The 27174-nt window shown below is 35.7% G+C and overlaps 2 protein-coding genes across 4 annotated transcripts in view; both read right to left on the minus strand.

The window, feature by feature from the left end:
* Positions 1-906: 906 nt before the first annotated feature.
* The window catches only part of LOC143617890 (putative small nuclear ribonucleoprotein G), an 81756-nt gene continuing 55488 nt past the window's right edge, over positions 907-27174 (minus strand). Inside the window, exon 5 of one of the 2 annotated variants that reach the window (XM_077090298.1) lies at positions 907-941. In XM_077090298.1, coding sequence (XP_076946413.1) covers positions 938-941 — 4 coding nt within the window. In that variant the 3' untranslated portion in view covers positions 907-937. The remainder of the gene's footprint in view (positions 942-27174) is intronic. The other variant, XM_077090295.1, reaches the window with a different exon arrangement.
* On the minus strand, positions 9797-13085 carry LOC143618726 (sesquiterpene synthase TPS2-like). Of its 2 annotated transcripts, none has more exons than XM_077090822.1 (8): positions 12926-13085; positions 12564-12840; positions 12442-12473; positions 11378-11727; positions 11059-11277; positions 10801-10939; positions 10458-10706; positions 9797-10372 (listed from the first exon to the last, which is right to left on the minus strand). In XM_077090822.1, exons 1-8 carry the CDS (start codon positions 13010-13012, stop codon positions 10079-10081), a joined length of 1647 nt encoding a protein of 548 aa, XP_076946937.1. In that variant the 5' UTR covers positions 13013-13085; the 3' UTR covers positions 9797-10078. The 2 variants fall into 2 exon arrangements, with proteins under 2 accessions (XP_076946937.1, XP_076946936.1); XM_077090821.1 differs by having other exon boundaries at positions 9797-10366; positions 10449-10706; positions 12926-13083.

The raw sequence follows: 27174 nt of genomic DNA on the forward strand, positions 1-27174 counted from the left end.
TTTTAAGACAAAAACTGTCTACAATCTGATTTCATCTGATTTTATGTCTGCAACTGAATATGTGGTTTGAAGGTCTGCAATCTGAACATATAATACTGTTTGTTTTATAAACTGAATATCGTCTGCATAAGATGAAAATTAATAACATATCATATATATCACAATAGATATAAGTCATTTAACGTTTGTAGACTGCTAAATAATTGTTATGGTGTACGGACTATGGAAGTGGGTGGTGGTGTACAAACTATGAAAGTGGGTGGTGGTTGACGATTGTGGTAGGCGGTGAATGGTGGTGATGGATGGTTGTGGTGGGTGGTGGACGGTGATGGTGGCCGATGATAGGTAGTGGTGGTGGTGCTGGACTATGGTGGTGGACGGTGGTTGTTATCGGCGGTGGTGATGACCGGTGGTGGTGTGGGTGGTGGATGGCGGGTGGTGGTGGTGGCGGGTGGTGGAAGGTGGTAGTGGCGGACATTGGATGTTGGTAGGATGATAAGAAGTGTGAAGATGTTGGATATTGACTTCTTATTTAAGACCATATAAGCAATTTTCAGATCTTTTTCTTTTTTCTAAACAAACTGTCTTCATGAACTTATGTCTGCGCGCCCGCAGACATAACCCTCCTGCAGACCTTTGAAGCAAAAACAAACACAACCTTAGAAACATAGCTCTAATTTAACGGAGACCGAGTTTAGTCAGGCTCATGCTCTATAGCTCCTTAACACCCTACATGTTTCACAGTTTTACATAGTTGAACTTGAGAACGAATAAACCTACATTCAACCAAAGTTCATATTCTTGAAAATCTGCAAATCCGAACACACATCCCACCTGTACCTACTTCTCACTAATAAACACATCATATTCGTCTAGCAATTACAAACAACATAAAACCGATCATATATACTATTAATAGTCCACAACACAACCTTGTTTATTGGGCCCTGCTAAGTGGCTCTAGAGCTTCAACAATTACCACACTATTAGGGTTGTCAATTTATACAAGTGACACAAATACACGACACACCTGTACGATTTTAAAAGGTAACATTTAAGGTCTTAACTGGTTTTGTGTACTAAAAAGTAGGCACGAAATTACATGTTAAGTAACTAGTTAGATATATATATATATATATATATATATATATATATATATATATATATATATATATGATTGATTTCTTTTGAGAACCACGTTGAGTTTTAAGAACTCGAAAGAACTCAACGTTTTTTTTTTTCGATTTTTTTTACACATGTGTAATACGTAAGTGTAAGTGATGTACAAAAAATTACGGTATTTTTTTACACACCGAATCGACTTTTTACACATGTGTAATTAACGTTTAAACTTGTGTAATTATCAAAAATACTTATTCTCTCTCATGTTTCATTTTTTAATTAAATTTAATCTCAGCCACATATTTCAAATCATTTAATTAAACGTGTGGTTCAAAATTGAGTTATTAAAACTCACAATGATTCTCAAAATAACCCTCCCCTGTATCTATTTATAAGAAATAGAAAAATACAATGTTGAAAAATAAAAACTTTACAAGCTTCGCCTTCAAGTAGAAGCCATAAAGCTTTCAATGGGTTAAACCCACTTCAAAAGCCGGGAATCCATTTCAAAAATCAAACGCTACATCTCTTTTCTCTACCTCTCACTACACCTGTGGGAGACAGATCTTAATAACCAATTTACATGTTACCCCCCTTCTCTCTTACCATCTATTGTTGCAGCAACTTCATGGATCTCCATCCTATTCCAGCGGCATGGATTTTCAAATCACTACATTGTGCTCTATATCGGAATTGAGAAATATGTGTAAGCGCTGAAACTCTTTCAAATCCATATAATGTGAGGTTCTATCGAACTTAAAATTTTAAGTTTTTTTTTTTTTAAGTATTTGCCTGTTTGTGTGAGGTTTGATATAAGATAAATCAAATTGGGGGTTAATGTTTCTTTTTTGAGCCTAGGGCTTTGCTGGGTTTTGGGGAATTGAAATTCTCTATTTTGTTGTTAGGTAAACAATTGGTACTATGAATTTATTGAGCGTTTAATTTTTGAGCATTTTGGACACATTTTTTTAATTTGATTTAAGGTGTAGAGTTCACATCAATTTTCTTTTCTTATTACTGGACTGTTATTAATATCCTAAGCATGTGTTGAATTTAAGGGAATTTGTTTTTGCTTGATTTGCTTGTGACATATCTTCGTTTGAAATTTAACTTTTAAAGTTTTCAGGAGATATATTATTCATTCTGGTTATACTTAACTGTCTACTGTCCCATATGCCTTTTCAAGATTCTGCAGTGGGAATTTCATCTGAACTAACAAGTCAATTCAGTCCAAAAGCTTCAGAGGTAAGTTATAACATCAAACATATTCAATTATGCATCATATTTTATTTTATAGCATCTAAATTATTTGTTCGATTTATACTATGGCTACAGGTGGAATCACTTTTAATAGAAATGTGTGATACAACCTCAATTATAGAGTTTGAATTGAAAGTGAGTTCATGTTAAACTTATGTTTATCCATCCATGTATCTATAAACATTTTAAATTGTTTGAGTTAATATTGTTTAAGCTTCAAACTTTCACCATTTTTTTTAACACCAACCTTTTTAGTGCTTATACTTTAAATTTATTTTAGATGGTGTTTCTCATTATCATTTTTATAATTTTGTTTCAAGGTTGTTGGACAGATCAATGATCATTTATAATTTGACGTTATCCAACTTTTGTCATCCTGTAATTTTATCAACCAGGACCAAACATTCAGTGAAAATGTTTAGGCAAAAGTTTAAGGTAAAGTTCTCTTTAACCATTTTAAAAAAGTGTTGGTTTGATTCGACTCAAAGTAGGCCATTTTAAAATATGTTGGTTTGTTTCGGGTCAAAACATGCCATTTTAAAAGTATGTTGGTTTATTTCGGGTCAAAACACGCCATTTATATTTGTGTTGGTTTGTTTCGGGTCAAAATGGGCCATTTTAAAATGGTATTGGCTGGGTTTGGGTCAACCTGGGTTGATCAGAAGGTCTGTCAAAACGTGATAAAAAAAGAAAAAAATGATGAGTATGTTCAATTTATAGAACCTCTGCTGAAACGGTTTTAAAAATGAGAATAGAGTAGCTCTTGCTCCCTCCCTATGTAACCCTATGTAATATGTATGTTTCTTTTTTCTATTATTTTTAATTTAAGTAATAAAACCTTTGCTAAAGTGAACTTCTTTTTCTATTTACTTTTTTTATTTGTGATGAAGTGGATTAGGGTTCTAAAATCGGTTTCTAAACGAGCCGAATGCACCGGCTAGGTTTATGAACGAACTGATTTTGAGCGAGTTTTTTCAAGCTGGCTTGGTTTGCGAACGAGCCAGTTTTAAGCGATTTTTTTTTATAATCTTTTAACATATGACTTTGTAGGGTCAAAAGGGATAATTGGTCAACATTAACTTTTTTTTTTGTCAGAGTTGGCTTTCTACACCTTGTTGATTTTATATGGGTCAACATGGATATCAAAGGTTGGCTGGTCATTCTCCAAGCTGATTATTATTCTCACTTTATTCTTTGGTCAAATACAAGAAGTCAAAATTTCCGACTTTTATGTTGAATTTGGTCATTGATGTCGAAGATTTGATGGTCGTTTTCCAAACTGTTTGTTGATCTTACTGTATCTTATGGAATGGTGTAAGAAATCCTGCAATTATTTTAACTCATATGTTGAATTCGGTCATTTACACAGGTAAGGTGGCATTCAATGCATGAAAAAACAATCTCAAGCCCGTACATCGGCATTGGTTTGCTCATAACGCACATCGGACACATTACCGGTGCCCGTTCTTGCTCGCTTTAACAATTTTTTAATGTGGACTTTTGTTGGTGTTAGGGACCCAGTTGCTGCTACACTAGCTATAGTGATGTGAAGGTAGTCTGGGGTATTAGTATGGGTTACAAGTCGAATATGTCCATAACCAACAAACATGTACTTTTATGCCTCATTACTCCTAATGATAAAAACTTTTCTGTGTACATATGTTTATGCTTTTAATTACACAATGAGTTCATACTTTTTTTACAACTAATAGCTGTTTTTGATTTGTTGTTTCTTCAGGTGTTTTTGAAAGTAGTAACTGCGCACGTCAATGGCTGCTTCTCTATGACCGTATCCGTGTTGCCAACAATCATGCTCATTATTAGTTATTGTAGTCAATGGAATATTTTGGTAGATTGTGCTGTCGTCCAATTAAGTGTAATCTGTAACATGTTGGAAGTATTATATATGACGCACTAGAAATATAGAATATGCCAACTAGATACGAAATAGCATTGAGCTCCGCCGCATCGCGCGGGTCTCCGACTGGTATATATATATATATATATATATATATATATATAGGGGAGGAGTATTTTGAGAACTTTATGAGTTGTAAGAACTTTAAGAACTCAATTTTGGACCACACATTTAATTAAATGAGTTATAATATGTGGCTGAGATTAAATTTGATTAAAAAATGAATCAGGAGAGAGAATAAAGATTTTTGTTGATTACACAAGTTTAAACTTTAGTTACACGTGTGTAAAAAGTCGATTCGGTGTGTAAAAATTACGGTAATTTTTTGTACATTACTTACACTTACGTATTACACGTGTAAAAAAAATTTCAAAAAAAAAAGTTGTTACGTTGAGTTCTTTCGAGTTCTTAAAACTCAAAGCGGTTCTCAAAAGAAATCAACTATATATATATATATGGTTGATTTCTTTTGAGAACCGTTTTGAGTTTTAAGAACTCGAAAAAACTCAACGTAACAACTTTTTTTTTTGAAATTTTTTTACACATGTGTAATATATATATATATATATATATATATATATATATATATATATAAAAGAGATTTCTTTTGAAAACCGCTTTGAGTTTTAAGAACTCAACGTAACAACTTTTTTTTTTGAATTTTTTTTATACATGTGTAATACGTAAGTGTAAGTAATGTACAAAAAATTACCGTAATTTTTTACACACCGAATCGACTTTTTACACACGTGTAACTAAAGTTTAAACTTGTGTAATCAACAAAAATTTTTATTCTCTCTCCTGATTCATTTTTTAATCAAATTTAATCTCAGCCACATATTTTAACTCATTTAATTAAATGTGTGGTCCAAAATTGAGTTCTTAAAGTTCTTACAACTCATCAAGTTCTCAAAATATTATTCCCCCCTACACATATATATATATAGGGTAAGGATCCTAAGAGAACCCTTTGCAAATTAAGAACTTTGAGAACCATTTTAGACCACTAAAAACACCTTTGAAAAAAAATATTTAAAAAATCATAAAACAAAAAATAACAAAAATTTTAAAAAAGTAAAAAAACCAAAATTTTTATATTTCATTTCGGTTTCATTAAAAAAATAAAAAAAACGTCGTATTATACACATATGTATAATTTTATTTAATCTTTAGTTACGTAATATACACATATGTACAGTGTCATTTATCTTAAATTATACACATGTGTATAAAAAAATCATGTAAATGTACATATATGTATATATTATACATATGTGTATATAATTTTGTTAAACCAAGTTTTTTTTATGAAACCAGGATGTTAAAATAAGAATTTTGTTTTTTTTTTTTACTTTTTTCATTTTTGTGTTTTTTTTATTTTATGATTTTTTTTATTTTTGGGTTTTTTGTGGTCCAAAATGGTTCTCATGGTTTCCAATTTCAAAAAAGTTCTCTCATGATCCTGATCCTATATATATATACACACATATATATATATATATATATATATATATATATATATATATATATATATATATATATATATATATATAAGTTATCCTAAACCCTAAATTCCTAAAACATTCTCACTCTTTGTTTCTCAACCGTCACCACTCACGAACATTCTCTCTCCGGCTTTTGTTTCACTAAACATGTTGTCAAATATGTGTTTTTAAACATCTCTTATCGCGTATTATCGTGTATACCAGGTAGTAAAAAGTTCGTGTTTGGGATACATGTACACGATAAGTTTTCATGTCGTGTACATGTATACCCATTTTATGTTCGTGCCTTATCGTGTTCGTGTCTTATCGTATAGGGGTATACACGATATGCCAGCCCTACACACTATTCCTTCTGGTAACATGCACAAATACAAAATTCATTTCAGTTTATATCTTGACTCATTTACTTATTACGGTTTATTCATGGGTTAGACATGAAAAGAGTATTTTTTCTTTAGAAAGTAGCCTTATAAATGAACCGTATGAATACAAATTGAGCATATTCATGTTTAAACGAATACATATAATTAATCAAACAGGTTTTCTTGATCATGTATGCCCATTAAGCAAATGAACGTGTTCGTTTCTTTAAACTTTAGCGAACAAACGATTGAATGCGAACAAATGAACAATTAACCGAACGAGTTTTCCTGTACACATTTAATTGTTAAGCGAATGAACGTTCTCATTTATGTTCAATTTGTCAACAATAACGATTCACAGGCATAAACAAACATAACTAAGCTAAACCCGTTTAAATTAAACGTGAACATACACCTAAAAAGTTATTAAAACTAGACTAAATTGTAACAGACTACAGACCTAAACCTTTTAAATGAATATATTTACACACATAAATAAACAACGAACTTCCCGCCAAATAGTTCTCTAATAGTTCACTAAACGTTTGATTCGTTTACAGACTTACCAATAAGTAAGCAAATCAAAAGTGCATGATACGCTAAACAATTAACAAGAGTTTTAAGTTAATTGTTGACCCGACCCAAACCAAATGTTACCGACCCGCCCGTTTTGCTAGTACCAAAAACTTACCACCATATGACGATATCTCGTCACCGTTAATTTCCACCGTGTTGTCGATAACAAGGTTCATGAACTGATCAAACCCACGAAGTGTACCGACCACTTTTCGGTTTGCATTTAGCTTGACTAGAATATAATAAAAATAATTAGTAAAAATTAACATGAGATAATTAGTAAAATTGCTACAATGGAGCACATAGATGTAATGGTAACAGTTTCATCCCCGTTTAGTTATAAACGAGTAGATTTCGGTTACGTTTGACCTCTGGGTAAAAATAGACCTGGAAACAAACTAAATGTTCAATAAACAGTTTGTGAATTGTTTGACAGAAAGTTTATTTATGTTCATTTACTAAATAAGTAAATAAACAAACGAACATGAACAAAACTTTTTCTCAGTTAGTTCAACGAGCAAGAACATATGCCTTGTTCATGACGTTTGTTATTTTCGTTCATTTAAAATTCTTTATGTTTGTTTGTTTACTTTGTTAAATTTGTTCAAGTTTGTTCTGTTATGTTCATTAATAAAGATTCATTTAAAATTTTTGGGCCCATTATAACTTAGTTAGGATTTAAAAACTTTTTAGGCCCAAACACAATGTTCTTCACATTCAAAGGCGGATTCAACATGTTAGTTGGGGGGGGGGGGGGGGGGGCTCTTGTATGGGCTCTATGAAAGTTTGATATTTTCACCTCCAAAAAACTTCTTACGTTTCACATTTAGTCTGTTTTCTAAAAATTGAAGTTATTCTTGAGCTTTTTCAACAACTTGCTCTTATCCATGACTGGTAATGACCTTGAATATTGTAGGAGTGCACTGAACATACCATGCATCATCGATTTACTCCACAATCACAAGCGACTCCAAGATCGGTTTCCCGTTGTGTCACAAGCGACTTCGAGATTGGTTTCCCGTTGTGTAGGAGCACGGGGATCCTTTTATGAACCGGATTATATTTGCCCCCGTACTTGAAATTTATGTATTCGTCACTGTTCACATTACTTTTAACTTGTTTTAGCTCAGTTATGTTCATTCATCTATGATCAGTTATGTTTTTTTTACGTTAATGAATCATTTGTTTATACTGTTAAAGAACATAAGCCAAGACAAACACACTATTTATTCTTACAAACAAACACGAACGAGAAAACCACATTCATTTAATTGTTTGTGCTCAATTATTTGGCCAATTGGTTTGTTTACAAATCCAATCTAGTTATAGAGTTATAGATATAAATATAAGAACACACGTAGTGTTGTAAATCAAAAGGACGCATGACTATATAATTAACACAACAACAGGTTTGAGGAACGCAATGTACAAGTGATGAAAATCGCATTCAAAGTCTTGAATACTAAGTTTCATTCTGAGTTGTTATGATTTTTTTTCATTTTGAGACGTGGGGGTTAATATAGGTTGAAAAAAGTAGTACATGTTAAGGAAAAAAAAGGAGAGGCTATTTGTATGCTAAATTTAGTACGTGCTTGTGGTTTGACTTTGATTGTTTCTTTAAATATATATTTTCCACCCTAAGACACGTGGTTTGCATTTTTGTTCGTTCTTATTTATTTGTTTACTAGATTTAATCCCCCTATTACGGGTTTGTTTTACATTAATCGATTCTAATATTAATATTAATATATCTTTTTTTTTGAATTTTAATTTATTTATTGTGATGAAAGGGTTCACATATGTAAATGAGATTTTATCATCCAGTTTAAAAGTTATCCAGGTTTGGTGAGATCAATAACCAGTTTATTTTTTACTATAAAATTATTTTTTAATTGTAAATAATATTTACTTTAAAAAAATCAAATATTATTTTTTAGTATATCCTTATTTTATAGTATTTTCACATCAAATATTCGATAAGATTAATTTTTAATTTAATTAGATATTATAAGCCGTTTATGGGCTATCTGGGTTTGGTGAGACCCATAGCTGTGAATTCGTGTCAAATGAACGAGAAACCTCAATTTATAAATAAAGCAATCTGGTGGATTGATAGAATGTAGGGAGCAACCAGAGAGTTTTTAAATATTTCGTTTATATATATATATATATATATATATATATATATATATATATATATATATATATATATAGGTATTTGATCAATTCAGAAGTTCTTTTACAGCGAGAAGTGCGAGAAGTGAATGTGTAACTCCATTAATCCTAATTTCACTCCATTTCATATGTGTAGGTGTGTATATACGTGTGTAGGTACGTATGTTTGTATACGTGTATGTATGTTCGTATGTGTGTAGGTACGTAGGTTTCAATGTGGCTCGGTACATTTGTATGTGTATAGGTAGGTTTGAATGTGTATTAAGACAAAAATACAACAAACCTATATACATGTAGGTAACATCATAAGCAAGGGAGTGAAAAATCATTCATTTCTCGCACTTCTCGCTGTAATATAACTTCTCGTAAGATCCATCCCCTATATATATATATATATGTAAAAAAAATTGTTTCATAAAATGAAAGCTTATTAAAGTTTTTTTTATTTACAATCGTTAACAATATACATAGTATAATATGTTGATATAATTTAAAATTATATTCTTTTCACAAACACGGTTTGTTATTGATTTTTGAATTTCACAAAGTATGCTGTGAAATATATTCTAACAACGTATATTAGTATAATATGTAAATACTTATTTTTATTTTTTTTTAAATGTATATATATAATATAAATAGAGTTTAAAGAAAAATGAATAATTTAATTAATTTATATATATAATATAAATAAAGTGTAAAGGGAAATTAAATAATTGTTAATCTATGACATATATTATTTTTGGAGAGAAAAAACTATGAGGATTAACCACAAAATAACACATGTACATAATTATTTTACTTTATTAAAATAGGTAGATATTTTGATATTTTAGTATAGATGATTAACACCGATTTCTGTTAATTTGAAAGGTATCTAAGTCACAGATTAAGTAATAAACATTCATAAAATCCAAAACAAATAAACATTCAAGATGCATGTCTTACAACATCGTATTACTACATAGTATAGTAGTGATACGACCTTTTTACAAACTCTGAAATTTCTTGAAAGAAAACAGACCAACAAGTTGGTGGGAACTAATTTCACCTTTATTAATTAACATCAAATAACTTGATACCAGCTCATTATTTAGTAATAGCTAGAGAGCTTCAACGGTATATATATATTTCCAACACCATATGGCATGTGATCAAAGTCATATGCTCATACCATGAATAAGCAATGATTTGATATGGCCTATCAACTCTTCTCCTGCTAGCGTGAAATTATCCTTGCCGTTGTACATAACAGTCAGCGTCTGAGTCAAGTTAATCACACGAATTATTAGAGGCATTGAAACATTCTTACACAAGAGGGACTCTAGAGTTAAATCTTTCCATGCATCCTCAATTTGATTGTTCAATATGTCGTGGGCATGTTTTTTTGTGGCACCATATTGCTTCATGTAACTATCAACATTAGATGAGACATGCAGTCTTTCTTTCTCTTCCTGCAAGCATTTCAAAACTTTTAAGAAGACATATAAATGAACAGTTATTTAATTCCTAACATCTGAATACACAAACTCGACGAACCTTCTGGGAGAAAAAGTCGTTCATTAGTCTAGCAATTACACATGATGCTTTTACAAGAGGAGGTTTTGAGAGAGCCCATTTGAATGAATCGTGAGTGACCACATCACCCATGCCAACAAAAGATGTTGCTGTCAGCATTGCATACCCGCTCGTCTTGTATGAAACTGACATATGCTCCTCAGTTGTTGGTATATACCCCTCATTTGCCCATTTCACTTCCATCATATAACCGTTAACAAGCTCTTTCATCTGTATATATATGACGACATGCATGTATATATATATATACAGTCACATGCACCAAAAAAACTAATTATTATATATAAACAACACTGAAACTTACAGATTCTTTGGCATAGCCAATATGATATGTTTGTCCTTCCTTTCCTATGATTTCTTCCATTTCATTGTATACATCCATGAGTATTTGGTATAACAATTTCATGTATTTTGGAAGCTCATCTATGCATTTTGTCGACCACCTTTAAAAAAATGCAATTAATTAACTTTATGGATTAGAAAATTAATATTGGACATGAATGTGTTCGATAGTCGAATTGCATGTTTTTCAGGATATTCATGTAGATAGTTGCGTAAGTACCTTTCGATTGCTTCAGTAAAGATCTTGAGTTCTTCATAAGTACCATAAACATCATATGTGTCGTCAATAATTGCTGTCACTGAAAATACTTTGGCTAAGAAACTTCTGGCATGAGAATATTTTGGTTCAAAGTATACACTAAGTGCCCAAAAGTAACATTCAACCAGTCTATCTCTAGCATAAGGGAAATTCTTCGGGGCATCAAGAGCTTTCCACCACCTACGTACAACAAATTAGTAACCATGTACACGTATATGGTATTTTATTTTTTTTTTCTTTTTCAAACCTTTAAAAGCAACTAAAAAGGGAAGTTGTATACCTGGAGAGGTCGCTAAGCTCCTTCCTGTGCAGTAACTGAAGCAGCTTGAAATCTAACTTGGCTAGTTTAAGTAAAGACTTATTATGGAAATTTTGTTGCTCGTAGAAAGGTATGTAACGCAACGCCTCTAGTCTTGGCAACCTTTTTCGTATCGGTTGCTCTAGTGCATCCTGTATACGGATGGACAACGTAGAGTTGCTCTGAGTAAGATCCTTTGCTATTTTGTTTAGACGGGTTCTTGTAAAAACAAGAGCATCTTCTAGCACTACCTCACCTTTCACTCTCAAATAAGTCGCTTCATATAACTCAAGCAAGTCTTCAACATCACTTGTTAACGATTCCTTAAAACACCCGTTTTCAGTGGCGGACCCAGGATTTTTTGTCGACGGGGTCCCAACTTTTTCGGTTTACAAAATTTTCAGGTCGGTCGTTATTCGGGTCGGGTCGAGACGAGTAACATAATAAAACACGGAAATATGGTGTCATTGGAAACGAGTAAGTAGAAAGAATCTAGATTAGAAACTAGATAGAACATACATTTTTAATTCATTTTTATTCATACTCGAAAAACATAAACATAAGCTATATATATATATATATATATATATATATATATATATATATATATATATATATATATGGTCTTACATAAATAATCAAGACATGAAAAACTAACTCTTACACAAATAAATTATTAATTATAATATACATACATAAGATAATTAATAAAAGAATATGTAAAACCCATGTTGTTATTATATATGTTGGATGGTGATAATGACTATATGAGAGAAACTAAAAAAAACACAAATACCCCAACTAAATAACTAATATTGACTATGATATAAAAAAACAACAAAAACTGAGTATGGAGAGGCTTGAACCTGCAACCTCTCAAAGAAAAACAAGGGAATTTCCACTAGACCAGTTTAGCCTTAATAGTATGGGTTCCAAGTATTAATTTTTATGGGGTCCTTACAAAATTTAGTATACCGTCTCTAAGTATTTTTTAAAAAACATTGGTGTCCCGGGACCCCGATGAGACCTATGTAGGTCCGCCCCTGCCCGTTTTCATCTTTAAATTCGTTAAAAATATCTGTTTCAGTTAATACTAAATATCATTAGCCTCTCTTTTTTCATAATTATAGTGTTATAGATACTGATCTAACTATTTGTGCTTACTCACCACATGATACATAGAAGCCTTGTTGTCTTAGGATTCGAAACCAAAGAGAAGGGTTTTCACCCTTCCATTCATCACCATATGCATCATAAATATGTTTCAAGGCTTTGCCAATTTCTTCTTCAAAATGATACTCTATGCCAAGACGTTGGATTGCATCAATCAGTTTTAACAAATTCGCGTGTTCAGTTTGAACATCTAAAGATGACAATATAACTTTTCTTATATCTTCTTTCAAGTCGTTGACACTTCGTTCCATCCTAAGATTTGCAACTGTGTCCTACATTCAAACAATATTAACCATTTTTAATTACATACTATTAAATAAACACAATAATTGTTTTTTTCTGTAAAGTTATTTGTACCTCTTCATAGGTGAGAAATTGACCCCCCCAAACACTGGGAGGAAAGTTGGCATTGGGACGAATTACTTCCTCTTGTTTGATAGACATGCTTAAAGAAAAGTTTGAATCTTTATGAGGGAGCTCAACACTATTTATAGAGCTGATAGCCTGATATTTATGAATAAATTGTACATTTTTTATAACCTTTACTTGTATATCAAATTTCATTTTTCGTCTATAAATAATAAACAAATATAACAGAAAAAAACGTTTTCACATGCTGTAATAGTATTTCCACAAATTGATGTTTGTGTATTTCCACAAATGGGCACTCATGGAAGTGTGTTGGGGGGGGGGGGGGGTTGGGTGTGTGGTGGGGGGGGGGGGAGATGTTTGTTGGTGGTAAAAAGAAAATTACTAGTAGAAAATACGAGCACTAAAGAAAAAACGAATATTATGAGAAACATTTATGGGGTCAAATGTTGAACCCTTGAATTATGCATCGTGAATTTGACTTGTTCTTCTCATTCAATAGTGACTTGGTTGAAGACTCTTTGATGCACCATCATTATGGTATCAATACTCTCGCGTCCTTGTCCTTAAGGACAAGATCATTTCCCCATGGTGTTCTCCATTCTTGGCGTACAACGGCGTTAGGGGCTATCTCAATGTAGTGCCACGATGGTCACAATTCACGTGTGTTGGTTGTCTTTGGTTCCTCATTGGTCAATGACACAACTTGGGTGTTGTGCGAGTTTTTGTGGATGAGATTTTTGGTAGGTGCACGTGCCGAATTACGGGTTGGTTTGGGTGACATAGATGGTAGTGTGGTGGAGGGAAATATGAATGTTGATTGTTATGTTTTCTAGAAGTTACAAGCACTGCACTTTTGGTAGCCATGACCTTTTCGAAAGGCGGTGGATTAGAACCGACGGTGGTATCGTTTGTGAAATTAGAATAGATGGATAATGGTTTGGGATTGATGACAATAACCAAATTGGCTTGTATATCAAGTTCATGTGTATTTGTGGTGGTGATATGGATGAATGATTTGGTTGTAGTTTTGGCTAATGCATCGATTATGGCTTTGGTTTGCTCAAACTGAACATCGGCCAGGATGGTGAGCCAGTTTGCTCAAACTGAATGTCAAAGATTGCTCTTTGTAGTTGTTGACGAGGGTTTTGCTAATAAAGCGATCGATTCCGCGACCGTCGGTTTTACACGACTAGAAGACATGATAGTAGCTAGAGGATATGGGTTCGGGAATGAAAGCATCAATTGATACAGTTTATTTGAGCAACCACTCTCTAAGAACATAATAGATTAAAGAAGAGACTAAGACATTTTTATTCATCCATAAAAGAAAATTACTAATAGAAAACACGAGCATTAAAGAAAAAACTAATATCATGAGAAACATTTATGGAGTCAAATGTTGAACCCTTGAATCATGCATCGTTGACTTGACTTGTTCTTCTCATTCAATAAACAATCCCCGAAGGCCAGTCCACATATACTTAGTGTTAATGATCGACTAATAAAAAAATACATAATTTTCGAGTAAATGTAGAAGACAGAAGTGAGCGACCATCCAAGTTCTATATAATGTAAAGAAAACAAATCTGCCACCGTGTTACGTAAAGTATTATTATTATTATTATTATTATTATTATTTAGTTTTTATGTTTTGGATCAGTTTTGTCATTATGTTTCATTACGGGGTTTGATGTACTTATACCCCACTGATATTATGAAACGATTGAATAAACTTTGCAAATTCTCATATTCTCTAAACTTTCTCTTTTAGCTTGTTTTATCCTAATGTAAGGCCCCGTTACCGGTAGCCCTATTTTGGTGTTGGATATACTCATAAACGCAGTTCTAAATTCAGAGTTAATTAAAACTTTCGCTGAATAACATAAAACATCAATAGTTGTTACAACCATTCATAACTTGTCTTTAAAACATACTTAAAACATGTCTTTTAGTTCAAACGTTAACGATTAAATCTTCAGATGCCAACTTCTTTATTCATCCGCACGTGTTTCCCTTCAAGCCAGCTGTTTCATCCTACTCACCTGCGTGCATACTAAAAGTCAGCTACGCTGAGTGAGTTCTAGTTAATCATACCACATACAACATATTCATAATTTCATACTTTCATACGTACCCCATGCTTTTATACTTTCGTTTATACTTACTTACTTACTTTTTCCTTTCATATTCATACTTTACGTTATAAAGAGTATTTCGCCCTATAACCTTCGCATATATTATTAGGGTATGCAATCCGTTAACCTTCGCATATATTATTAGGGTATGCAACCCTTTAACCTTCGCATATATTATTAGGGTATGCAACCCTTTAACCTTCGCATATATTTTTAGGGTATTCAACCCTTTATCCTTCGCATATATTATTAGGGTATGCAACCCTTTAACCTTACCTTACCTTTCATTATCATAACCATACATTTAATACCATACACAACGTAATCGTACATACTCCCTTATTCACATACACATATCATGCATACTACACTATACTTGCCTTGACAATACGTGCAATATCCGAAGGTCGTTCACGTACTGCCAAGCATACATACATAACTATCACAATCGTCATTAAGACATACACTTACCATTTAAGGTAAGTGTATTAACATTCACATCGAGTATGCATACAGCCCTGAAAACATAACAAGGAAATGGGGCTAGAAACTCATCTGAATGTGGTTACGTTCACCGTTTATGGTAATCCCTTTCTTGAGCTGTGCACGACTAACTGTATAACAATTACACGTATCAAATAACTATTACTACTCGTATCGTATTTCTATCTTTATATGACCCATAACGAACGGGGGTCCGGGGGCAGCGCCCCTGGCAGCGGGGTTCTAGGGGCGGTAGCCCCTAGCGAGGTCCAAGGGGCAGAGCCCCTGGCTGGGGTTAAGCTGTTAGGTCAGCTTGGAAAAATTTTATTTAAATTAACTATCTTAACACATTTTTCAGTAGGGTTTTAATTCATTTCTCAGCGAACTTAACTTTTGGCGAACTTAATATTAAGCGAATTTAACATTTAGCGAACTTATATACACGCGAAGTTATATACAAGCGAACTTAGCATGTAGCGAAGTTGGCCACCAGCGAACTTATGTAAGCGAACTTGTATTAGGCGAAGTTCACAGTAGGCGAACTTAAGGACTGGCGAACTTGCTATGCTTAGCGAACTTGCTGGGCGAACTTACTGGGGGGCAAAGTTAACAGCAGCGAGCTTAGCTGTGGCGAAGTTGCCCAGCTGCACCCTTGTTCGTCCTTAACCCCTCCATAATTATCTCTGTTACAACGCGAATTCTTGGATATGATTCTAACCAACTCGCGATCATTCCTATGATCTTTTTCGGGTAAAACTTGGCCCGTAAAGACATAAAGTTTGGACCTTTAAGTTCAAAAACGTTCAATACAAGATCTACGGTTTATCTTAAACGAACCGTACATGTTTATGGGTTTATTAGGTTCGTCCTAGCATCAAGTTCGCTACTTTACGTTTCGTTTAGACCCGATCTATTATAGTTTCAAGTTTCATGGAAAACCGTCTATAAAAACATGAACTTTAAGATCGAAATCATACCTTTATGTGTTCGGTTTGCTTGGTTATCTCGTATCTAGCTCGTATATTGAAGATCTAATAATGGTTGGCTTGATCTTTGGACTCGAATCCCGTTTCACTCTCAAGGCCGTATGTAAGGTGGTGTGTGTGTGTTTGGAGTGTGTAGAGATTTGGATGAAAGGAAATGAGGATTTAGGGTTTTAGGGTGGTTTAAGGAGGTATTTATACTCCTTAAGGCCCATGGACCTAAGGCCATTACCCTAGATCCATCTTAATTAATCCAAGTCCATGATCCTTTCTTGTTTAATATTAATTAGTCATTAACACACGAAAACCTAACACAACTTTCTTTATTTAATATTAGAATATTTTTAGGATGTTACACCTAACAAGGGTATCATAGAACTCATCGATCCCTATCAGATTCAACTATGTCTACACACAGTAAAGAAATGAATAAATCTATCAAAGACCATGACAAAGCAATCGCAGATATCCAAGCAACTCTAGCAACAATGATGAAGCAACAAGACCAATCAATGAAGCAACAAGAATAACTCCTACAACACATCAAGGACCAATCGTTTTCCGGGAGCAAGGCAGACGGCTCCTTCAGCAACGGTTCTTTCGATGAAACATGTACTAAAACTAATCGCCCAATGCGAATTGGGAAGGTAGAGTTCCCTCTGTTTTTAGGGGAGGACGTGGAAGCATGTATCTACAGGTGTGAACACTTTTTTGGCTTAGATGAAACCCAAATAACATAAAACTGAGATGCACTGTTGTTCACTTGGAGGGAGATGCTATACAATGGTATCGGACTTTCATGAAAAGTCGTGGGGTTTACCGTCGTTGAATTCCCCTGGGAGGATTATGTGTTAGCCATCTCTACTCGGTTTTCAATGCTATGTTCGAAGACCCTTTGGAGGGGATTACTTGTCTTGAACAAGGCGACTCGCTCCCCGATTACAACAACGTGTTGCTCTCCTAAACAAGGTAACTCTAAGTGAGACACAAGCTGTTAGCTTATATCTGAATGGGCTCAAACCAGAAATTCGTGGACCGGTTAAGTTGTTTAAACCTAGTACCCTGCACGAGGCATACGGGCTGGCAAAAATTTAGAACCTCAACAATGCCACCTTGGATAATAAATTCAAATCGGCTAAAGGGGGTTAAACTACCCCAAATACAGTAACGAATCGAGCCGAGTGACTCCTTCCATTAACGCTGCCAAGTTACCAATATTACCGATGTAACAACTCCGACATATCCAAAATTTAATATTTATTTCGATGTTCTGGAAGTCTTATCGCAGTTATCGAGTGTAATTATTATTATAATATTATTTTTTAATTAATTATTTATCATATAGTTATAAACTTTCGATTTTATGGAAAATATAACCCCAAACTTAAACTTTTATCCTTATTTGTTTCCATCATCTTACTCCAGGGTCTAAATGGTAAATTTTATATTATAACCCATTAAAGAAATCCAGACCCGTTTACCCAGACCCGTATTGCAAACCCGATTCCAAATTTGAGATTTCTTGGACCTCAATACTCGTTGTGAATATGGAAATTGAATCAAAGACACGTTATACATGCCTAATTTGAGCAAACTGACATCTCAATTACGTCATATGAATCATAAACGAATCTGCATATGATAATACACCTAGCCGACCCTAACCTACTCCTTTATACATATAAACGATTGTAAAAATTCAATTAAACCTGCAGCTATGATCCTTATACCAGCGTCCTTTGAAGCCCCCAACGAATTATATTAACACTGTTGTTTTAATCGTGTTCTTGACCTCGCTAAGCCGGCCATGTTTTCTGTCTGATTAACCGCGTATGTTCATCGTTCGAGGTAATTCTTGTTATGGTTTTGATCGCGACATCACGTTCTATCTTAACCCCATGGTTAATTTGATTCAATATAATCGATTTGATCAATTCAGATTCTAGGGTTTGCTCAATCAAATTGTTATGATCTGCTGATGTTTTTAATTTATGGAAACTAATTCTTAATCACTTGAAGCTGGTAGGCCAGTTGGTTAAACATCTTGGCTATGGGGACAGAGATCACGGGTTCGAACCTCTGCCATCCCGTTTCCTATTATTTTTGGTAAATGTTTATTAAAATCATTTTTTTTGTATAATAATAATAATAATTATTATTAAATAAATTACTTTATTAAAAACCGGCTTTGTAATACTCACGCTTTCATTCATATATATACATAAAGGTGTGTGTATATATTATAACTTAAAAACTAATGTTTTAATGAATATATAAATCAAGTAAACTAATTTTATAAAACTACAAATAATATATATTAAGTTGTGTTTTTATAAACTAAAATAATTATTTTGTATGATCTTATATATATTTTTATACATTATTTAACTAGTTGTTGTAATAAATATCGTACTTTACTTAGCGTATCCGTTTGCTCTTATTTCTCGTTAGGCTGTAACGTTCGCGTTTGACTGATCCCTCATTCTCATTATTTTAATCATCTTTTGTTCGTCTTTGAGGTGAGTATTGCACTCCCCTGTTTTACTTATTTTAACCTTTTTGGGGACATATGCGTAAATAATATTTCTTACATATACTTATACTCAAAACTGCAACTTTGTCTTATGTGTTAACAACTTATACCTTACTTGTTTATGTGCTTATTTGCTTTGTATGCTTTCGCATTCGGAGAGGTCCAACATTATCTCAGTCTAGTATGATAATACGCCAGCCGTTAGCCTTTGTGCTTCTCGACATCTCAGTTATACTTGCTCATTTGGTTAATTTGTTATTCTCATATGACTTTTTGCAACTACATATTTTTGTTATATATACTATATGTACAACTAAACTGGTGTGTTTCTCACTCAACATGTGTTGTTGACAAAACTTTATTTTATACACATATGCAGGTTGGTGAAGACTTAGTGAAGAATTTAGCTAGAAGAATATTTTAATCAAGAATATAAAATTTGTATTGTTGTATGAATTATGTACTTGTTTGTATTTGATTTATCTGATAATTGAATTCAATTAATAGATATTGTCATTTAAATATTGTGCATGATAGTACCTTTGAAAAGTTGTGAGCAATCCGTCCGCCCCGGAATTTCCGCCGTAGGTTGGGGTGTGACAACCGACTTCTAATACCCACCTCATCGGTGCGACAACCGCTAAAACAGGGGCCAAGGTTTAGAGGTGGCTCGCGAGTAAGGAGTTGGAACTTAAACGTGCAAATGGTGAATGTTTTTGGTGCACGAAGAAATTCGTGCCATGTCACAAGTGCCCAAAAACTCAATTATATGTGATTGAAGTTGAAAACGAGGAACCAGTCAAAATAGAAGATGAAACATTCTATGAGCAGGAGCCAAAAGAACTGCTGATTTCTATTCATGGGTTACCGTCTTTTTCGAGTATGCGAGTTAAAGGAGCAATGGATACGAGACAACTCCGCATTCTTATTGATTCTGGGTCGACTCACAACTTCCTCTATGTCAAGTTGGCTAAACGCTTACAATGTCTGGTGAATCCAATCCAGTCTCTAAGCGTGAGCGTTTCCGATAGGAAGGAATTGTAGTGTAACCAAATAGGGATGAGCACGGTACCGTACCGGTACCGAAAATACCGATCCTTAAAATCACTAATTCTTGGTACCGATACCGGTACCGAAATATTCTGTTCGGTACCGGTACGGTATAGGTACCGGGACGGTACCGGGATTATACCGGTACCGAGGGTAAAAAATCGGGAAATACCGGTACTGAACCGTACCGATCCCGATACTTAAAACTTTGGTACCGATTCGGCACCGACGGTACCAAATCGGTACCCATTTCGGTACCGGTACCAATTTTGCTCATCCCTATAACCAAATATGTCCAGAGTTCCAATGGACGATGCAAGGGCGTTGGTTCACAACCGAGGTATTGTGTTTACCGCTAGAAAACTATGACATGATTCTTGGCATCTAATGGCTCTTGATATTGAACGATATCTTATGGAATTTAAAAAAAAATGACGATGCAATTTACTGTGGATGGGGAGAAGTGTGAATTTAAGGGAATAGAAAATAACAGGCTTATGGTGTGTTCACCGGAAAAGTTGGGGTCTTTACTACAAAAACAAACAAATGAGTCCAACCAATTATTTACCTTGCACTTCAATGTAAGTAACCAGGTGCAACAGTATGGTTCTAAGGTGTTCCTAGGAAATACTCAAGGCATTTGGAACGAATTGTTGGCAGAATTTGAAGACGTCTTCCGGGTTCAATCGTTGCTTCCGCCACCTAGGAGTTTCAACCGCCTGTTAGTCAAAAACCGTATCGCTATCCAGTGATACAAAATGATGTGATCGAAAAGACGACTAAAGAGATGTTACAAGCCGGGATTATAAGAAATAGCCAAAGCCATTTTGCAGCACCTGTGGTGTTAGAGAAAAAAAAGATGGGCAATGGAGGATGTGTATGGACTATCGTCGGTTAAATGAGGCAACGGTAAAATATAAATTCCCGATACCACTAATAGAAGAGCTACTAGATGAACCTTGGGGTGCCACAGTTTTCTCGAAACTGGACTGTTGGTGCATAGATGTCAGTAGTTCATATGTATAAAGTCTGTAATCGAGTCTGTAATATTGTTTATGTAATTGTTTGTTTAGAAGCGAAGTTGTTGACAAGTTCGCTTAGGCGAACTTGTTAACCAAGCGAAGTTGTTGACAAGTTCGCCTAGGCGAACTTGTTGAACGAGCGAAGTTATAGACAACTTCGCCTGAGGCGAAGTTGTCGTGTATTTAAGTAGTTTACTGTTTACAGTTTAAGGTTAATCGGTTGGTCAGTTTGTGCTTTGGTTGATCGAGTTCAGTTTACGTGAGTCTATTGACGTGAGTCTGTAAGTAACACGGTTTGAGTTATCAATATAACGTGAGTTTTGTTCGTATCGTGTGTACGTGTGTTTGTGTGATTATATTCTACGTCCGTAACGATCTACACAGGGATTCCGCACCTGTGTACATCGGGATATCTCGTGTGATCCGTCCGGGGAACCTACATGTGGTATCAGAGCCTTAGGCTCTTATGCTATGGTTCGAGATCTGCGTTTTGGTGTTTCTGGCACGTTTCTGTGCGTTTCTGGCCGAACAGCGCCGCAGGCGAAGTTATTGTTCATCAGGCGAAGTTGCCGTCACTGTTCGTAGGGTTTAAGCGAAGATATAAGGTCTGGCGAAGTTATGGACAGGAGAAGTTATGAACAGGCGAAGTTGACTTTAGGCGAAGTTGACTTCTCGGCGAAGTTATAGCCAGGCGAAGTTATAGCCAGGCGAAGTTATGGACAGACGAAGTTAACTTTAGGCGAAGTTAACGAGAAAAAAAAAAGAGTATTTTGGTGTTTTCGTCTGTATGGCCAGGTGTACACGATTATTGTGAGACCGGAGATGTTGTTCCGTCAACGAGTGAAACTTGTTATCTCTGGGTCTTACGTGTGAACAAATACGTGTCAACTCTGGATATGGAGTTGAGTTTGTGAATGGGATATTGATTGAAACTGGATATTGACACATATTTGGGTGTTTGTGGGCAATGAAATTGTTGTTGTTCGAGGTTGACCAAATTGAAGAAAGTCAAATTGAACTGAAGGTTTTTGTCATTACTGGATTGCGGTCAGAGCATATTATTTATGTTATTTTCAAGGCGTTCGAGAATTGGATCCTGAAACGTGATGCTTATTTATTAGAGTGAAAATTCTGGAACAAGTTGGATTTAATCGGGAACTAAAGTGTTTATGTTCTTGATCGTTATCCCTGGAGATTGAAGATGCTTCGGATTAATTAATGGTCATGTGTTAGATTCTGTCAAGGCGGTTTTGTGATGAAATTGATCACTTGATGTTGAGTAGTTGAAGATTAAACCTTATCGTATGCCGACGAGTTGGTGAAGTTGTGGAGGAAGCCCAACTTCACGTGTTGGTGAAGTCAGATGGACTCACGTGATTGGTTGAGATGATCTATTGGCACGAGGATGCATGCATTTCAAAGACCTCAATCGTTATAGTCGGAGAAGCTTACACTGAAGGGGAGATCTGATATGGAAGACGCTGGGTGATTGGTAGATTTGTGAAGCTACAGGACAGTTTCAGACACGGCTGGTTGAAGAGCAAACAGAAGATCATCAGTTAAGAGGGAGTCTGTTGGTACATGTTTTGTAACAGATGATCTTTCGTGTTTGTTAGAATTGAGAGCAACGGTCAAAGGGGAGTCTGTTGGTGCATTTTGTGACCGTCGCTATGCAATTCTGACCAGCGGAGACGCTATAGGCGAAGTTAGAACAACTTCGCCTTAGGCGAAGTTAAGAACAACTTCGCCAACGGTGAAGTTTGGAACAACTTCACCTGAGGCGAAGTTATAACAACTTCGCCTTAGGCGAAGTTAAGAACAACTTCGCCTACTGGCCCAAGCCCAAGCCCGTGAAGTTTTTATCTATATATTTATGTGTCTTGTTTAGATTTGTATCCAGTAATTCAGTGAGTTTTGTGTCCAGTTCAAGTAGAGAGAGAACAAACAGAGAGAGAGTGTCGTTAGGGACGACCCGATGTAGAGCTCACCTCGGGTCGGACGTGTTTCTGTTTATGTTACGGTATGTAACGTGTTTGTTTAATGATTATTATATAAGAATCTGCAGATTTGTTTATCCTGTTCTTGTATTTGTTCGTGTATTTGTTCGTGTACGTGTTTGTGTTCTTCATCTATTACACCATTAACGAGTCTAGGAGGATTCCGCACTCCTAGACCTCGTGCGGATCTCGTATCGATCGGCGACGCCCCCGGGGGGGGGGGACCTACACCATTAACATAGTAAAACTAAACACATTGACATACGTCATCATTTCATACGGGATTGTGCTGAGAAGAAACTAATAATTCTTGAAAAGGTGGATATGCTTGATAATTTCGCTGATTTATACACTAAAGCGTTTGACAAATCCAGATTTCAAAACCTTATTGAACTGAATGAGATGATCAATCCCGAGTAACCATGTTTTTCTTGTGTTATTTAAAAAAAAAAAAAAAAAAGGACGTCACTAATCGCTTAAAATTATGTCGGTTACATTAGTTTGAAGGACTTGTCTTCGGATATGTTTTGGTCCTCATTCTCTACTTGTAGATTTTGAGGATAGCCATTAACCAGATTACTGATAGTGGCCGGGGCAGTTTATGATGAGTTTTTCGTTCTTTCGCTTAAAATTAGTCGATCATATTTAGTTAGAAGGACACATACTAGTATGTGGTCGGTCCAGTTGATCCTTTGGATCTTCGGGATAGCCGTTTACCTGAAGACTTTGTTTTGATCGGGGCGATTTTTTGTTTAAATTTTGAAAGAAGTAGGGGAAATGAAATTATTTTTCAAGTCTGTTACTTCGTAAGAAGTTCGTTAGCTATGTTAAACGGAAAATTGATCCAACCTTGGAAAATGATAGTATACTAATTCTGTGTGCTTAGCTAGTGAAGTTATTAGGCTTAAAAGGCTTTAGGACAGCCATTGTATGTCATGGTAACTTTTTATGGTGCGTAAAAGTAGATGTGATACAAACTAAATTTACTTGATTTTATGTGGAAACTCCTTAAGAGTTTTGCGTGTCTTCATGTATATCTTTCCGAATGATAGGCAGAAAAGCGATTACCCAGTCATACACGAGCCCATGTGTGTTCTGATTCCCGTGAAGATAGAGTGTCAAGATACTGTAGTGATCCAGATACGGGACTTGCAGTTAATTTCTACTTTGAAGTCTATGTTTATTTAAAAAAAAAAAATTTAATAATATATATATTTGGAGTTATTGAAACATATTAGTGATGATAATATCAAGACTTCACAATCTTTGAGTAAGAGAGTAGAACGGGAAGCAGATCAAGAATATTTACAACTTAATCAGACACTATGGGTCGAAGTCAATTCGGGGTGACTTGGGGAAAGCCAAATACGCTTTGAGGATAGATAGGAGGCATCAATATTTCTGAGTTGTTGCCCATTTAAATTTTAAGGATTAATTGAACCTAACTCGTATCACAGAAACGATGAAAACCATCTTAAGTATATTACCTACTTATAACCTGTCTCTATATGTCATAATACAGCTAAACACGGATCTATGTGACAGTCACGTAGTTAGTATGATTCCTGTTCGGATCTTTTCTAAAACGTAGCAGTCCCTAGCAAGACTGAAATTTGATCCCTTATACTTTAAATTTTTTAAGTTTTTGTACTTAGAGAGTTTTATGATTTTTTATCTGGTTACTTAGAATTGATCATGTTATTTATTTCTTCTTGGAAAGTTTTATAACTTAATTGGAAAATTGTTAAAATTATAAGGTTTGATTTTGTAAATATATAGGCGATGTTGTTGAACAGGCGAAGTTGTGGTTAACTTCGCCTAGGCGAAGTTATCTGTAACTTCGCCTGTATAACTCCGCCCATATAAAAGGACTTTCAACAGTCAAATTTTTCATTATTTTCAGCGAACTTATATCCACAGTTACACATTCTCCGGCGAACTTGACATTTAACCTCGATTAAGTGTTTTTATTCCGATTTTTCCACCGATCAAAGGTTCGGATGTTGTTTTATCATATATTATTAGGTCGTTCATGCTAATCAAGGGTCGTTTCGACCCGGTTATTAACCTCGAACCGTCGGACCTTCAAACCGATTTCCAAAACTTGTTGTCACGTGTTAATCACCATACCAATCGTCAACATGTCCTTAAAAAGCTTGTTTTAAGGGTCCTTAATCGTCTAAACTAGCCGAAAACATCAACTGCACGTTGTTCCATGAATCTCACTTCGCCGATTCAGATTCAGGCGAAGTTAGGGTTTAGGCGAAGTTATCCGTAACTTCGCCTGGAGCTTAAGTTCGCCTGAGGCGAAGTTATCCGTAACTTCGCCCGAAGCTTAAGTTCGCCTGAGGCGAAATTATCCGTAACTTCGCCCAGAACTTAAATTCGCCTGAGGCGATGTTGTGATGAGGCGAAGTTAACTTTAACTTCGCCTAAGATCAATTTTACTTAGTTTTAATTAGACGATCTTAAAGCTGAAGCGAAGTTGTTCCCAACTTCGCCTCAACTTTAACTTCGCCTATACAGAGTTTATCACAACTTCGCTCATGGTAACAAAGCGAACTTTTGCTATGTCTTTGTGTCGTTCTAACTTGGTTAGTTTGTTGCAGATATGGCTGCGATAGCGGGTGCTGGTGGTGCAGGAGGCGATGATGGTGACAATCAGAGACAGTTTTTCCCGGGTCACAATATGTACATCACTCTTTACCCGGAGGCGAGCGGTGTGGACGACTACCGCGAGATTATCACGTTCCTCCTGCGCTCGAGGATTTTTCACGCGATTACCAACACGTTGCCGATATCTCTACCGAACATCGAAGACTTCTGGGAGACGGTAGAATATGATTGCCGTGTTGAGCCCCCGGTGATGAGAGCTACGGTGAACAATCAACAGGTTCAGTTCAACTCTGAACAGATCCGGGTGGCGCTTCGGTTCGGAGACGAGACTCGAGACGATCCAACTGAGTTCGTCGCTCCTTTTCGTGATGGAGCATTTCTTCGAATGGGCTACTCTGGTCCATTAGGAGACACCCAGAGGAGGAAGAGTTTCCTTCTAGACCAGTGGCGCTTCCTTATGCACGTCATGATCGTGTGCATGTCGGGGAGGAAGGCGGGCACAGACGGTATGGGTGCGACCATGCAGTCTGCCATGACTGCACTGACCTATAACAAGCGTTATAGTTTCAGTCAAATGGTCTTTTACGAGCTTGATAGACAAAGACGGGCGATGTCTCGGGAGCGGTTCATCATGTACCCACGTTTTTTACAGATGATTTTGAACCATGTAGCTCCGGCTCTACCTCAGAGACGCCCGATCAGATACGTCGAATCAGTGAGCAAACGTATCTTTGCTCAGTGCCGCACGTCAAGTGCGAGGAGCAATCCTGAACGTCGTCCCAGGCATACTCCTCTATTTGGGTTTTTAATCAACCCAGAGTATGTTCCTGCTGGCGGGGACGAGTTCAGAGATCCTCAACCGCGACAGGCAAGAGCAACTCAAGCTGTTCCTGCTCCTGCTGTGCCTGTTGCGTCTACTGCAGAGGATATAGACCTTGACGCTGTTTTTGGAGGTCAAGGCTATTTTGATATGGATCATGTGGAAGAGGTGCAAGTCTCAGCTGCACAAAGTTTGGGTGTGAGTATGACTAGAGCAGCTACGTCGATGGCTGACTCCGATCTAGATGAGATTATGAATGAGGGGAGACGGTTGATGGTGTCTCGAGAAAGAACGATTGGGAAGAGGAAGAGAACAGAGGATGATGATGAGTCGGAAGAAGAAGAAGACATACATAAGCTGATTAGAAGATCTAGACGGGAGAGGACAGGTGCTGGCATGGGAGCTGGAGAGACTTCAAGGACTGTACGATTTGCTCCGGCCGCACTGTCTGGTATGTCCATTGTTCCTTCTTCTGTACAGGTGACGAGTACAAGCGCTGCGGATGTTCCCGTGGTGGCTACATCAACGGCTGGCATTCCATCCACCGCTACCATCCAGACGTCGACTCTGGAGATCGTGTCTCTACCACTGCCAA

Source organism: Bidens hawaiensis, unplaced genomic scaffold (assembly GCF_021521415.1).
Source record: "Bidens hawaiensis isolate Kalapana, Puna unplaced genomic scaffold, B.hawaiensis_p1.1 tig00002338_1, whole genome shotgun sequence".
NCBI lineage: Eukaryota > Viridiplantae > Streptophyta > Magnoliopsida > Asterales > Asteraceae > Bidens > Bidens hawaiensis.

Excerpts from the sequence above, each read along its gene's own strand:
- LOC143618726 (XM_077090821.1), bottom strand. The coding sequence starts at position 13,012 with ATGTCTATCAAACAAGAGGAAGTAATTCGTCCCAATGCCAACTTTCCT. Across the intron at positions 12,474-12,563 it reads AGGCTTCTATGTATCATGTG|ATATTTTTAACGAATTTAAA; the intron begins GTGAGTAAGCAC and ends TAACTGAAACAG. Across the intron at positions 11,728-12,441 it reads AATTTAAAGATGAAAACGGG|TGTTTTAAGGAATCGTTAAC; the intron begins CAGGGGCGGACC and ends ACTGAAAACGGG.